Raw genomic sequence first — 16,385 nt, forward strand, 5'->3', positions numbered from 1 at the left:
TTTTTGTTTTTTTTTTTTTGTAAATGGGATTTAATTTAAATTTGTTACCACAGAATAGTAACTAGTAATGTAGTATGCCAAATCACCAAAACTATACATTTGCTTCTCAACCGGCCAAACCACCACCATAAACATTATACACCAAGCCACATCCATAACGCAGCGACCACATCCACCACTAAAGCGAGGCCCTTGTTGTTGGCAACCCATTGGCGGATGCAAGGGCTTTTAATATTAAAAAAAAAAAAAACTTATCGAATTATTTTTGTTATCAAATGACCGCATACAAATTTATTAAATATTTTTTCTAGATTTGCCATTATGGCAACTAGAGCTATCAAAAGTTGACCCACTTGAAATATCGACTCAAACCTCATTATTAACCGACTCATCTGAGCTCGAAAAAATGGTGACCCTAACCCAACCTGACTCGACCTGAAACCAACCCAAAACCCGAGTTGACCCGAGTATGTGTGACCCGAAACAGAACATGAACTGGCTTGGAGATGACCCGACCCGAATGTAACCCGTAAATTAATGACTTGAACCGAACCCGACTTGAACCGAAACCCAAACCCGTCAAAACCTGAATTTAACCCGACTTGTTACTAACCTGACCTGAATTCAACCCGACCCGTAACTAACCCGACCCGAATTTAATCCAACCTGTTACAAACCTGACCCGAGATCAACCCGACTTGTTATTGACCCGACCCGAATTTTACCAGACCTATTACTAACCCGATCCAAAAATTCAACCCGATCTGTTACTAACCCGACTTGAAATCAAGACGACTTGTTATTGACCCGACCTAAATTCAACACAAATTGTTCCTGACCCGATTTCAAATAACCTTAAATGCAATTTAGACTACCTTATTATTGTTGATCAAAGCATTTTGTCTTGGGAAACCAAGTCGGTCCATGCCAGCAAAAGAAAGGAGCATCATTCTCAAATTTAAGATTTAAATATAGTATACATTTGTTGTATGGTTAAAGGAGATAATTATTATCTTCCTAAATTATAAACTATATTTCCCTAGTATATTGCCATATATATTATAGTCAAAGAATCTAATTAGCTTGATAAAAATGATAATTATCTATTTGTAGTTAGTTGAACCCGAATATGACCTGACTTGGAAATGACTAGACCTGATTATAACCTGCAAATTATTAACTTGACACAACCCGACTTGAATCCAAGAATGACCCGACTTGGAAATGACCCAACCTGATTATAACCCGCAAATTATTGACTTGAACAGAACCTGACTTGAACCCGAGAATGACCCTACTTGAAAATGACCCAACCTAATTATAACCCGCAAATTATTGACTTGAACTGAACCCGACTTAAACCCGAGAATGACCCGACCTGATTCTAACCCGCAAATTATTGATTTGAACCGAACCCGACACGAACGAATTATCCTAACCCGTTTTAACCCGCAAAAACCCGAATCAAACCCGACCTATTATTCACCCGACACGAATGTAACCCGACCTGTTATTAACCTGACCCAACCCAATAAGAAGTATGATCGACGTGACCCGACTCAAACATGACCCAACCAAAACTTGACTCGCATAGGTTGTGGAATTAATTCGAATTGACCCGAACCAAACCCAACTTGCCCAAAACCTCCAAAATTTCTCAAAAAATGTGGATATTAACCTTCAATTTTGGAATTTTTTGACTTTTTTCACCCAAAAATAAAAGTTGCCAAAATTTTTACCATGGTCCCTAATACCCTTCTGAAGTCCAATTGGCTGGGTGAACCATCCAATTCGCCTTTTAAACGACCAATTTACCGGTTTACAACTTGCATCGATTTCATTAACTCAACCTTACCACGAACATTTTTGACAACATATAATGATCATATATAGATCCAAACGACATTATATGACTCCGAGATGTATCCCCTAAAATCTCAAACCTTTTCGATATCGGGCCCCGAAACCTCTAAAATTTCTCAAAAAAACGTGGATATTAGCCTTCAATTTTGGAATTTTTTTACTTTATTTCGCCCGGATATAAAAATTTCCGAAATATTTACCATGGTTCCTAATACACTCTGGGGGTCCAATTGGGTGGGTGGTACCATCCAATTTGCCTTTAAACGGCCAAATACCGATTTACAACTTGTAGTGATTTCATTATGTCAAGCCTACCACGAACATTTATGAAAAATATAATTTTCATATATGTTTCCAAACGGAATTATATGATCTCGAGATGTATCTCCTAAAATCTCAAGCCTTTTCGACACCTGGCTCCGAAACCTCCAAAATTTCTCAAAAAACGTGGATATTAGCATTCAATTTTGGAACTTTTTAACTTTTTTGTCCGGAAATAAAAATTGTCGAAATATTTATTATGGTCCCTAATACCCTCCCAGAATCCAATTGGGTGGGTGGAACCATCCAATTTGTCTTTAAACGACCAATTTACCGGTTTAAAACTTGCACTAATTTCATTAACTCAAGCCTACCACGAACATTTATGACAACATATAATGATCATTTATGATTACGAACGACATTATATGACCCGGAGATGTTTCCCCTATAATCTCGTTTCTTTTCGACACCGGACCCCGAAACCTTCGAAATTTCTAAAAAAAAGCATGGATATTAACCTTCAATTTTTTAATTTTTTTGACCTTTTTTGCCCGGAAATAAAAATTGCCGAAATGTTTACCATGGTCCATAATACCCTCCCGGAGTCCAATTGGGTAAGTGGAACCATCCAATTTGCCTTTAAACGACCAATTTACCTATTTACAACTTCCATCGATTTCATCAATTCAAGCCTATTACGAACATTTATGACAACATATAATGATCATATATGGTTCCAAACGGCATTATATGACTTTGAGATGTATCCCTTAAAATCTTAAGGTTTTTCGACAACAGGCCTCGAAACCTCCAAAATTTCTCAAAAAGCGTGGATATTAACCTTCAATTTTGGAATTTTTTTTTACTTTTTTTCGCCCGGAAATAAAAATTGACGAAGTATTTACCATGGTCCCAAATACCCTCTGGGAGTCCCATTGAGTACCTGCAACCATCCAATTTGCCTTTAAACGACAAATTTACCGATTTAAACCTTGCACTGATTTCACTAACTCAAGTCCACCACGAACATTTATGATAACATATAATAATCATATATGGTTCCAAACGGCATTATATGACACCAAGATGTATTCCCTGAAATTTCAAGACTTTTCGACACCGAGCCAGGAAACCTTCAAAATTTCTCAAAATGTGTGGATAATTAGTCTTCAATTTTGGAATTTTTTGACTTTTTTCGCTTAAAAATAAAAATTGCCAAAATTTTTACCATGGTCCCTTAGCCTCCGGGAGTTTAATTAGTTGAGTGGAACCATCCAATTTGCCTTTAAACAGCCAATTTACTAGTTTACAACTTTCACCGATTTCATTAACTCAACTCTACCACGAACATTTATGACAACATATAATGATCATATATGGTTCCAAACGGCATTATATGGCCCCGAGATGTATCCCATAAAATCTCAAGGATTTTCGATACCGGGTTCGAAACCTCCAAAATTTCTCAAAAAGCCTTAAATTTTGGAATTTTTTGACTTTTTTTTGCCTGTAAATAAAAATTTCCGAAATGTTTACTATGGTCCCTATTGCAATGCGGGAGTCCAATTAGGTGGGTGGAACCATCCAATTTGCATTAAAATGGTGAATTTACCGGTTTACAACTTATACCGATTTCATTAACTCAAGCCTACCACAAACATTTATGACAACATATGATGATCATTTATGATTTAAAACAGTATTATATGACCCCGAGATGTATCCCCTAAAATCTTAAAGCTTTTCGACATCGGACCCCGAAACCTAAAAAATTTCTCAAAACGCGTGGATATTAGCCTTCAATTTTGGAATTTTTTAACTTTTTTTTCGCCTGAAAATAAAAATTGTCAAAATGTTTACCATGGTCCCTAACACCCTCAGGTAGTCCAATTGGGTGGGTGGAACCATCTAATTTGAATTTAAACGGCCAATTTATCGCTTTACAACTTGCACTTATTTCATTAACTCAAGTCTACCACGAACATTTATGACAACATAATGGTCATTTATAGTTTCAAACGTCGTTATATGACCTTGAGATGTATCTCATAAAATCTCATTTCTTTTCGACACCTGGCGCCGAAACCTTTAAAATTTCTCAAAAAGCGTTTCAATTTAGGAATTTTTTTACTTTTTTCCGCCCGGAAATAAAAATTGCCTAAATGTTTACTATGGTCCCTAATTCTCTCTAGGAGTCCAACTGGGTGGGTGGCACCATCCTATTTGTCTTTAAACGACCAATTTACCGGTTTACAACTTGCACCGATTTCATTAATTCAAGCCTACTACGAACATTTATGACAAAAATAATGATCATATATGGTTCCAAACGGCATTATATGACCCCGAGATATATCCCATAGAATTTCAAGGCTTTTCAACACCGAACACCAAAACCTCAAAATTTCTCAAAAATCGTGATATTAGCCTTCAATTTTGGAATTTTTTTACTTTTTTTCGCCCGAAAATAAAATTTTCCGAAATGTTTACCATGGTCCCTAATACCCTGTGGGAGTCCAATTGGGTGTGTGGAACCATTCAATTTGCTTTTAAACGACCAATTTACCAGTTTACAACTTGCACCGGTTTACCGGTTTACACGACCAATTTAATTTACTTGCACTGAACCAGACTTGAACCGAAATTGACCCAAACCTGTTTTAACCCGTCAAAACCCAAATTTAACCCGACTTGTTACTAACTTGACCTGAATTCAACCTGACCCGTTCCTAACCCGACCCGAATTTAACCCAACCTATTACAAACCCGACCCGAAATCAACCAGACTTGTTATTGACCTGACCCAAATTCAACCCGACTTGTTAATTACCCGACCCAAATTTTACCATACCTATTACTTACCCAACCCAAAAATTCAACCCGATCTGTTACTAACCCGACTCAAAATTAAGGCGACTTGTTGACCCGACCTAAATTCAACCCAAATTGTTCCTAACCCAATTTCAAATAACCTTAAATGCAATTTAGATCACATTATTATTGTTGATCACAACATTTTTTCTTGGGAGACCAAGTCGGTCCATGCCAGCAAAAGAAAGGAGCATCATTCTTAAATTTAAGGGTTAACTATAGTATATATTTGTTGTATGGTCAAAGGAGATAATTATTATCTTCCTAAATTGTAGACTATAGTTCCCTAGTATATTGCCATATATATTATAGTCAAAGGAAATAATTAGCTTGATAAAAATTATAATTATCTATTTATATTTAGTTGAACTCGAAATGTCCTAACTTGGAAATTACTAGACCTGATTGTAACCTGCAAATTATTCACTTGTTATAACCCGACTTGAATCCAAGAATGACCCGACTTGGAATGACCCAACCTGATTATAACCCGCAAATTATTGACTTGAGCTGAACCCGACTTGAACCCGAGAATGACCCGACTTGAAAATGACCCGACCTGATTATAATTCGCAAATTATTGACTTGAATCGAACCTGACTCAAACCCGATAATGACCCGACCTGATTCTACCTGCAAATTATTGACTTGAACCGAACCCGACTCGAACCCGAGAATTACCCTAACCGTTTTATCCCGTGAAAACCCGAATTAAACCCGACCTATTGTTCACCCGACCCGCATAGGTTATGGAATTAATCTGAATTGACCCGACCCGTTTACCTGAATTGACAGCTCTAATGGCAACCACCAACAAGAAGGCGTCGATAGTGAGCACTGTACCAAGTCCCTTTTTTTTTTTAATAAGTGGCGAATTTTGAATTTTTTTTGCAAAAGCTCCAAAGGCAGCGTTAATGGAGGATGATAGCACTCCCCTACTTTAAGTTAATCTTGCTCTTAATTTTACCCTTTTAACATTGGGATTTCATTTATTTTGGCGGTTTAAGCTACCGTGATATTATCAATAAAAGGTAGATATGAAGAAGATGGTGTCGGTGGAAATGTTGCACATGGTGTTATCCTGGTGGGAGGAATAAGTGATGCATATGGTGTCACCAATGGTGTAATTGGTGGTGTCAGTAGAAGGAAGGTGGAGTTCGGGGAAGGTGGCTGGTGTCGATGGAGAAAGGTTGAAACTTCAATGGAATATTAATGTCTAAATTGATGACTAAGCAGTGACTAAGCAATAGATTGACATGTTTTGTTAATCTCATAGATCAAGTGGGATTCCCTCAAAATTAAAGCATTTATTACCATTTCATCTACTAGCTAGCATATCAAAACACTTTTTACTTTGTCAAAATACATGAGCAATAAGGTATCCATTTGTTTTTGATAGGCGTGTCGCGTACCTAACAAAAATAACCGAAATAACTCTACTATGTAGTTGAGCAAGTAGGGGTCGAATCCCAAGAGACTAAGGACTACTAATTAAACAGACTCAAATCAATACTAAGCAGGTAACCAATCAATATCGAGAAATCTATTCTAGAACAATTACGAACTATCAAGAAAAGAAAATTATAATAATGAATTAATCAAGAACTAAAGACATCTAAGATTAAGTATCCCCACTAATATGAATCAATGCAATAGAATTGAACAGTCCCTTTCCCTCAATTTAAATCAATAAATATTCCACAGGACAGATGCTTCCTAAAACAATACTAAGAGTTTATTTCGATCAACTAATAGCTTCCCTAACATGCAATCATACCTATTTTCATGGAATCATACATATTAAAGACATTGAGAACGGCATCCTATAAGCCCTAGCAAGAACAATTAGCTATTTTCATGCATAAAAGCTCTTACTTTTAATTAGGGTTCTAAATTTAATTAAGAATCAACTTTCGTTGTAAACCTAATCACATTCAATAATACTATTTCTAGTTTATCATTGATAATAAAACCAACCCTAACAAAGAGAAATTATGAATTAATTAAATTGGGAATTGGGAATCAAATAACACATCAATCCATATTAGGGTTCAACCTAACCCTAGATTATGAAACTACTCACACATAATAATAGAAATAACTAGACAATTAATTAAAGAAAACATAATAACAATAAAAATTAAAGAGAATAAAGAAGAGAAATCAATACTTGGAATTGGAATTAAATATGAAAACTTGAATCTTGAAAGTAATAATGAAGAACGTAATACCAAAAGCTCTAAAATAATGTATGTAAAAGTGATAGATAAAAGACTATCTAAAACCTATTTATATGCTAGGAAAATAATAGTAGTCTTTTCTTAGGATTAGGACTCCTAAAATCCCTAAAATAGGGCTAATTTCGTTGGTAATGAAGAGGCTGCAACCGGGCTGCGGTACAAGGTCGCGAGCCGCGGTATTGCTGCGGTGTAGGCTGCCGACTTGAATTCTTGCTCCTTTGTGAAGTGCGCCGCAGGTAAGCTGCGGTAGGTCATAGTAAACTGCAATCAAGCTGCGGACTAGGCTGTCATGATGCTTCGTGGATGCTAAAAAATGCTCCATATGAAGAATATCTTGCGTCCAAGTTGAATTCCACACAAATCGATCCCTATTCCTATAAAAACAAAAACAAACAAACCGAGAAGAGCAATATCAAAATAGGAAGAATAATAGCTCTAAAAGAGTAGGAAAATGAAGGAAACACAATAAAATATGACCAAATATCACATATAAATCATGTATAATATCGTGTTATCAGTTTTTATGTCATATACAAGTATTTCCTTTGCTTTTATTAAGTGCCCTAATTTAACCAATGATGGTAAAATAATGATATAAACAATGCAGGAATCAATCTAAAACAATGATGGTAAAATAATGTATGTAAACAATGCAGGAATCAATCTAAAACTCTTAAATTAAAACAGAGTGAGTACTCTTTACTTTAATTTGCATACTCCATATCTTATTCAATCCAAAATTGATTTTGAATTTTTGGTGTAGATTTTGAAATTTAGTTATCTACAATAGGGGTGTACAAAAATTGGCCCGGACCTGAACCGACCTGAACCGGACCGGACCTGACCCGGACCTGTTGATTCAGGTCCGGTCCCGGTTCTTAAAAATCCAGGTTCCCGGTCCCGGTCCGGACCCGGTCCAAACCCGGGGTTTTCAGGTCCGGACCTGAAACCCGGGAAAATCGTAATTAAAAAAAAAAAAAAAAAAAAAAGAAAACCAAACTCTAAAAAATTGAAACTGACGTTAAAACTTCTCTTTCATATTTTTAAGTTCTAACCCTAACTCCCTAAGCCCAAACTGATTCTCTCAGCCTCCCTCAATCTCAACTTCTCAACGCGGCTGTCCCAACTCGCTCCGGCCACCGCCCACTGCCGACACCTCCCTCATTCTCTCAGGCGATGCACACCGATAATATCTGGTAAGTATTTGCTTATAATTTTGGTATTTTTAATTCGAAATAATAAATTTAAGTGTGAGAATTTATATGTTTATTCTTGTTTCAAATTTTCAATTGCTTTTAATGATTGTTTATTTGTTTGATGTTTGCATGTTGAATTTCTTATTTTTAGTTCATCTCTTTTGAATTTCTGTTTTTTTTTTTGGTTTTTTTGAGTTTAGGGTTCATAAGAATTAAGAAGTTTAGGGTTTAGGGTTCAAGTGCGAAATTTAGTTCGAAATTTTGTGTTTATTATGATTATTAAGATTAATTTAGTGCGAAAATTTGTGTTTATTCCTAAAGTATAAGTTATTCAAGGTAATATATGTCTCCACTTGAATTTGTCTTGATGATGAGAAATACAAAAAAAAAATCCATCATTATCTCAATCAATATTTCTGTATAATACAAAAAACTGCTAAGTATGTACTCTATTGTATATTTGTATGCATTATTAGTCTCTGTGTTTGAATGTTATATGTGGCAATTCAATTTCACATTGTATTATGAATAGTTGAATATATACCATAATACCAACCTGCAAATTGATCCAACATAATGCGGCACAACTTAGTAACTTACTACTTCGTAATAAATTTTGATCGTTGAGAAATTTTTTGGATGAGTAGTGAACTAGTGATTCATTATATTAATCATTGTTTGGTTTTCTAATGAATAATGAATGGACTTGCACTTATTAAACTAACTCATACTCCGTATCATATACGCTATTTACCTGGTATTGATATTTCTAATGTGTATATATGGACACTTTTTAAGCTAACTTATACTTTAAAATTTGTGTTTATTCCTGCTAGGCTGCTAAAAGTATGGACTCAGATTATTAAGATTAAATAAGTTGGCTAACCTGTGTGTAGTTCAGGGGTTCTTATTTTTGTTTTTATTCTTGCAGGGAGTGAAGGAAGTCAAGGAACCACGGATTCTTATTCTTGCAATGTAAGTTGCTCTTAAATTTTTTTATAAAATGGTATGTGTATATAATTGTTACTTTAAAATTACTTATATTGTATATAATTATATTGTAGATGGAGAGCTCTCAATCCAAACGGTCTGCTTCTTTTTCTAAACAAACGTCACAGCCACTTTCTGAAAAGGATATGGAAGAATTGCAATCTACTTTGCCTCCTGATAAGAAGCTAAAAGCGGGGCGGGAATATATATGGAACAGAAAAAGTAAGAGGAAAGCTGAGTATTGGAAATATTACTTAGAGTACGTCGAGAATGGAAAACTACGAGCTGAATGTAAGTTCTGTCCTAAAACTTTTGCTGCTGATGGTAATCTTAATGGTTCAAAAAATGTTAAAAACCATGCAGAATCATGTCTCGGTAATCCTATTAATATAGAAAAAGAAAAGGGCAAAGAAAAGCAAACTAAATTGTATTTTGATCAAGAACATGAGAGTAGTGAATTAAAGTGTGGGAGTAGGATTATTAACTTGAATGATGTTAGAGAGGCATTGATTCACATGATTATTGTTGATGAGTTACCATTTAAGCATGTGGAAAAACCCGGTTTAGGCACTTTGTGCAAGTTGCATGTCCACAATTTCACATTCCATCTCGTGTTACCATTGCTCGTGATTGTTTAAAGTTGTATTATAGTGAAAAAGAGAAATTGAGAGAAATGTTTAAGACATGTCAAAGAATTTATGTGACCACTGATACTTGGACTTCAATACAAAGAATTAATTATATGTGTCTTACAGCTCATTTCATTGATAATGACTGGAAATTGAATAAAAAGATCATAAATTTTTGTCCAATTTCTAGTCATAAAGGAGAGGCTATTGGAAAAGCAGTTGAGGCATGTTTAGAGTATTGGGGTATTGATGATAAACTTTTTACTGTCACTGTTGATAATGCTTCTTCAAATGATGTTGCTTGTGCACACTTGAGTAGAATGGTTAGAAGAACAGGATGTATAAATGATGGAAAAAATCTTCATGTTAGATGCATTGCTCATATCATTAATTTAATTGTGTGGGATGGTATTAGAGAACATGGTGTGTGCATTGATAGAGTTAGAAATGCTGTGAAATATGTTAAGAATTCCCCTGCAAGAATACTTAGATTCAAAGATCTTGTGCAAAAAGCAAACATAGATTCAAAATCTTCTTTATCCTTTGATGTCCCCACTCGTTGGAACTCCACATACATAATGTTGGAAACGGCTTTGAAGTTTCGACGTGTTTTTAGTGGGTTATCTCTTCCTGATGGAGAGGATTTGAATGACAATGAAAGGCCTCCCGAACCCGAAGATTGGGAAAAAGTGGAGAGGTTGGTTTTGTTTCTAGAGGGGTTTTATCTGTTAACTAAACGAATTTCTGATTCCCATTATGTGACAGCTAATAAAGGTTTAGGAGAAATTGCTTCTATGTATGATATGTTGAATAATTGGGAACAAAGTGAGGACTTGAATTTTCAAGCTATGGCCATTGCAATGAAAAAAAAGTTTGATAAGTATTGGGGGGATGTGGATAAGATGAATAAGTTCATTTATGTTGCTCTTCTTCTCGACCCTCACTCTAAGATGGTCATTGTTGAATTGACACTAACGGATATGCATGGACCGGAAAAGGGTACAAAACTTGCTAATGATGTGAAGGAGTTCGCTTACTCTTTATTTGAGGAATATAGAAAAATGTATGCTACTTCTAATATTCCAGATTGTGGAGATAATATGTCAATGGATATTGATAATAGTAAAGGAGTGGGTTCCGATTATGTGAGGAAACTAAAAGAAAGAGCAAAACGATTGAAGGGGACAAGTGGGTATGCGATAAGTGAGTTGGATAGGTACTTAAATGATCAATTAGGGCCGGAGGAGGAAGAACAAGATGCATTGACATGGTGGGGTAAGAATGGTCAGCGTTATGTGATTCTTAATCGCATGGCACGTGACATACTAGCCATCCCATTGTCGACCGTTGCATCGGAATCTGCTTTTAGTACGGGAGGTCGTACTCTAGATCCATTTCGGAGTTCTTTAACTCCTAAGGTAATGCATCGTTATCTTTTTATTTTATAAAATCAAGTTTGTTTATATCTTAATATGACTTTGTTTATACATATTTGTGTAATATTTTTGTATTGAAGATGGTTCAAGCGTTACTTTGCACACAAGATTGGCTTAGAGCTAAGGAAGTGCCAATTGTTGATGTGGAAGAAAATTTGAAAGAGTTAGAGGAAATAGAGAAAGGTAGTAATAATTTTATGTATTTGAAATTTTGTTACACCAAATTTATTATTTCATTGTTATCAATCATTAATATATTCTATATTGTATTTTATTTAGAGGTGCAACGTGGTGAATCTAACGATGTAGACAATGAAGTTGTTTTCGTGGACTCATTAGTGTGAATCACGCGATCAAAGGGAAAACAACTCGTTGGAAAATTTATGTATTTCTAGTACTTGAGAGTTGAGACTTAAGAGAATTTATGTAATTTTATGAGTTTTCGTGGACTTATTTGTATTTTCGGTGGACTCATTTGTATTTTTGGTGTTTGAGAATCGGGACTTTATAGACTTTATGTAGTTTTGTAATTGATAATTTTGGTTTGTATGTAATTATTAAATTATGCAACAGGTCTAAAAATCACAAAACAGGTCCATATGCAGGTCCAACAGGTTTTTTATTAAAAAAAAACGAAAAAGACACAAAACAGGTCCATTCAGGTCCAAACCCGGACCAGACCTGATTTTTCAGGTCTGGCCCGGAACCGGACCTGTTAATTCAAGTCCGGTCCCCGGTCCTCATAATTACCCAATTCAGGTCCCCGCTCCAAACAGGTCCGGTCCGGTTTTGGACCGGTGTACACCCCTAATCTACAACACATTTTATATCCAATTCGATTGCTAAATATTGGTTCGAATACCCGACCCATGCACAACCGGGTTTGTTAGCCCAAAGCAATGAAGCACTTTACTCCTATATTCCCTCTTTAACTCTTTCTCTTCTTGCTTGAAACTCCCACTACCCGGCACCGACTTTTGTCCGGAAACATAATCAACGGTGTTGGATTTGGATTTCTTCTTCACTATCTGTAAGTTCCCTTCTCTTTTCTCTCACTAAATTTGTGAAATTTCATAATTTTGAGTTTTTGACCTACCCAAAAATCGTTTATAGCTTTATTGTCAAATTAAGAATTCAATTTTAATTTTTCATAAATTTGAATGTTTAAGATGGGTTTTGGATTTCTTTTAATTGGGTGGTTTTGAAATTTTACTTCTTGCAGTTTCTACTTGATTATGAATGGATTGGACTGCTGTTCATAGATTGTGGGATAAATGGGCACCTGATAATGTAGGTTCAGGTTAGAAATATTGATTTTCTGGGTTTGAATTTGGTTTTTGATTTAAATTCTTATTAATATTCATGAACAATTTGTTGATTATGCTTTTCAATTTGTAGGGCAACCTTTAAAGGCTGCATTACTTGTAAACTATGATCCTACAGGACCCTCACGCCTCTTATCAACCATGTATGACATTTTATTATTTTGCAATGATTTTTGCATTTGTTTTGAATCTTATAGTTGAAAGCATTTAACTTTTCACTTCACCTCAATTAGAAGTAGTTGAATCCCCAACATGATACTTTTAACACTTAATTTTGGCCAAAATCATGAAGTATTTTCACAAAGTGGCCAAGTCGAGCACTTGGACATATACCCATGTGGGACATGACTGATACGAGTACCCAAGTATAAGTAGCGTAGTATGGAGGCAAAGTTATAGTTAGTTAATTTGGCCATTGATCTCTTAATTGTCTTGATATAAATGATCACTATGTAACTATATTGTTTCTTGTATCATTGGGATCATTTGAAAAGGAAACAGTTTTGTTTTGCCTAACTTGATCATATAAAAGATTCTTTGTTTTAAGGGCTATGTTATTTGGCTTGGACTGTTTTTTTAATCTCAAGCATCCCTGTTGGATATTCCATATTCAATACTCCTCCAATAGAGTGGGAAGACTTGATCGTTGATACTTCAATTTAAACCAACAAAAAAAAAAAAAAATAATAAAAAATAAATAAATAAAATTCTAAATAGGGTTGTATAGGGCCTAATTCTGTCTAACATGGTTGGGGATAAATTGGTAGAGGAATAAAATATGTGTTGATCAGAGATTATGGCTTTGACAGTTTTACACTGGCACATAACAGCCAGCCATCCGCTTTTTGTTGCATCCAACATTGTTAAGCTGTGCAAAATCTGAATTGTATGGTGCTGTTTATCTAGTAGCTCAATAAAGGAGATTAATGTACACTTAAGATTTTTTTTTTCTTCTGATTGCTGTACTTTGAAAGCCATCTAGCTTGCTGATGGTTGATTTGGCATTTGCAGTGCAGAGCAAGAAGGATATAGAGCAGATCCTATTGAACTAAGTCAGTTTGTAAACTTTGTAAAACGCAACAACTTGCAGACTGAGACCTTCCTCCTTGGACCAAATGAATGTGAGTTGTGCTCATTTTCTCAACTTATGACTACAAAATTATTTCTATTGTTCGGAAGTGTTTTTATTAATCTATTTCTACATAGTATGCTTCAGCTGTTTTATATGAATATTTCCAGAATTGCAGCTTTAATTTTGTAGCAATGATGAAAAGTTCTACTTCCTCAAAAACAATACTATGGCCATGTTTGGTAATTGGCTTTTTAGTGGCTTTTTGGTTAGCTTTTGGCTTTTGGCTTTTTTAGGCGGTCAAACAGCCAAAAAATGTGTTTGGTAATTGACTTTTTAGCCAGCAAAAAAGCTGGCTTTTAAGCCAAAATGAAAAAGCTGCTTTGAGTAGCTTTTTTGTTGGCTTTTGGCTTTTTGGCCCACAAATTATCTAATAAACAGCCAACAACCAACAATTAATTTACCAAACACTTTTATAAACAGCCAGCTTAAACAGCCAATTTCAAAAGCCATATAAACAACCAAACATTCCAGCTGGTCAAACAAGCCAAGTGAACCAGCCAACAGCCAACCGCCAACAACCATTTGCCAAACAAGGCCTATGTATTGAGTAATCTTCTCCTCAAATCAATGAAAATATGTCGCATATTATAGGTTGTGAAAATGAGGTTCAGTACCCAGCTGTCACTATTCTTAAATTAATAAGGATTAAGTTAAGACTTTCAAAATCAGGTCGTGGAAGTGCAATCCTTTGTTAAATGTTACCGGCTTCCAGTACACTACTGTTTTGGCCTTTCCTTCTTAACCCCTGACACTTTTTGTTGTAGACTTGGTAACTTCAATTCATGAGAACTGGTTTCATGCAAGGTGCATGAACACAGCAAAGCCCTCAGGTGAAGGTGTCGTGGTGATGCAGACAGCAGCATTTCTCTTGGTAGCTCTGTAAGTGTAAATATTTCATTTATCTTTTCATACCTATTGCATACTATGGAGACAATGTGTTCCTAGAATACTTCCAATTAGATCATAATCATACTTAGAATGCAAATTGCACATTCAAGTGAGTTTGTACATAGCAGTTCTTTTGTTCCTCACAATTAACAACACTTTGTTCCTAGAATACTGCCAAGTAAATCATCATACATAGAATGCAAATCGCACTTTCAAGTGAGCTTTCAAGTGAGTTTGTGCATAGCAATTCTTTTGTTCCTCACATTTAATGATAGTTTGTTCCTAGTATACTGTCAAGTAGATGATCATATTTTGAATGCACACTGCACTTTCAAGTGTGTTTGTGCATAGCAATCCTTATGTTCCTCATATGTAACTTCAATTTTCATCATGTTACACAGATATGAAGGTTCAATAGGATCTGCATCGTGTGCTGTGACTACTGCTGATCAGTTTGCAACTCAGCTAAGTCGAAAGAGCTTTTGACTTCAAATTGTTAGGGTGAGCGCAGAAATGCCAGCATCTTTTAAGAGGGTTTATTAGTGAGAAAAACATTTTCCAAGAAAGGTGATTTCCCATTTTCTTGTATTTGGTTTGGGAAGAATGGGAAACAGGTTTCCCAATTGTGAAAACTACAAGTAGTTATCTACAGAGTGTAAAGCATTTTTTTCTTTGTTAAGGGAAGCTATTCTTTTTGTCTTACCTTCCTCTTTCCCTTTTCCCCGTTCCATTTCCCTTTTTCATTTTGTCCCTAACTCTTCTTGCAAGGAACCAAATACATAAATTTAATTTACAATTGTGGTTTTTTTTTTTTTTTTTTTAAATATATATTCTTAAAAAAGAAAAGAGCAACTTCATCTTAGTTGCTAGATGAAATAAAACGGCATTGCAGAGGTCATCTTGTAAACAAAATGTAGCACTAGTAATCTGCAAACAGCAGGGCAGTTTAAGAGGGAAGGCCTGGATTAGTCCTGGATAGAGAGATTCAGAGTATGTGGCTGTGCAAGTGTGCAACAAACATGAAAATTAGGGATATGACTAAATTTGGCTAGTCCTTCCTGCCTTGGGTACATTTTCTCGTCAGGACAAAGCAGTTCTTCAGCTTAAGTGATTTTAGGAAAGTGAGCTGGCACATTGTGTCTGGCAGTGAGTTCAACATAGGCAGCAGGATATCACAAGCAACTATAAATATGTGAAGCTAGGGAGCCATTCCGGGAGAATTGTTAAGCCATAGCATTATGATAGGGATAAGGACTGAAGAGCAGTCATTTACTGGAATCCCATTGAAACTCATTCCAGGCTAGCAAATAGACAGATAATACAGGAAGAGAGGAACTGAAGAAATTTCCCTCGCATCCCTTTCCTTCTTGCCCTCATGCACTTCCAAGTCCGAATTGTGAGTTTATGCAGGTTGGTCTGCTCCACCCCACCCCCCTCTGGACAGACTTTTCAAGTTATCACATGCCATCTATGAACTCTGCAGGTTTTGGAGATGTTTTAATCCTCCTGGACTCTCGACTCTCCCACTTCTTTGCAGTGTTAAAGTTGGAG

The 16,385-nt window shown here is 35.6% G+C and overlaps 1 protein-coding gene across 1 annotated transcript; it reads left to right on the forward strand.

The window, feature by feature from the left end:
* The first annotated feature begins 12,371 nt into the window (after positions 1-12,371).
* Positions 12,372-15,536, forward strand: LOC110716492. Its single transcript, XM_021895127.1, has 6 exons — positions 12,372-12,519; positions 12,712-12,789; positions 12,888-12,957; positions 13,826-13,935; positions 14,711-14,825; positions 15,236-15,536. Exons 2-6 carry the CDS (start codon positions 12,729-12,731, stop codon positions 15,318-15,320), a joined length of 441 nt encoding a protein of 146 aa, XP_021750819.1. The 5' UTR covers positions 12,372-12,519; positions 12,712-12,728; the 3' UTR covers positions 15,321-15,536.
* Positions 15,537-16,385: the final 849 nt, after the last annotated feature.

This window comes from Chenopodium quinoa, unplaced genomic scaffold, assembly GCF_001683475.1.
Source record: "Chenopodium quinoa cultivar QQ74 unplaced genomic scaffold, ASM168347v1, whole genome shotgun sequence".
NCBI lineage: Eukaryota > Viridiplantae > Streptophyta > Magnoliopsida > Caryophyllales > Amaranthaceae > Chenopodium > Chenopodium quinoa.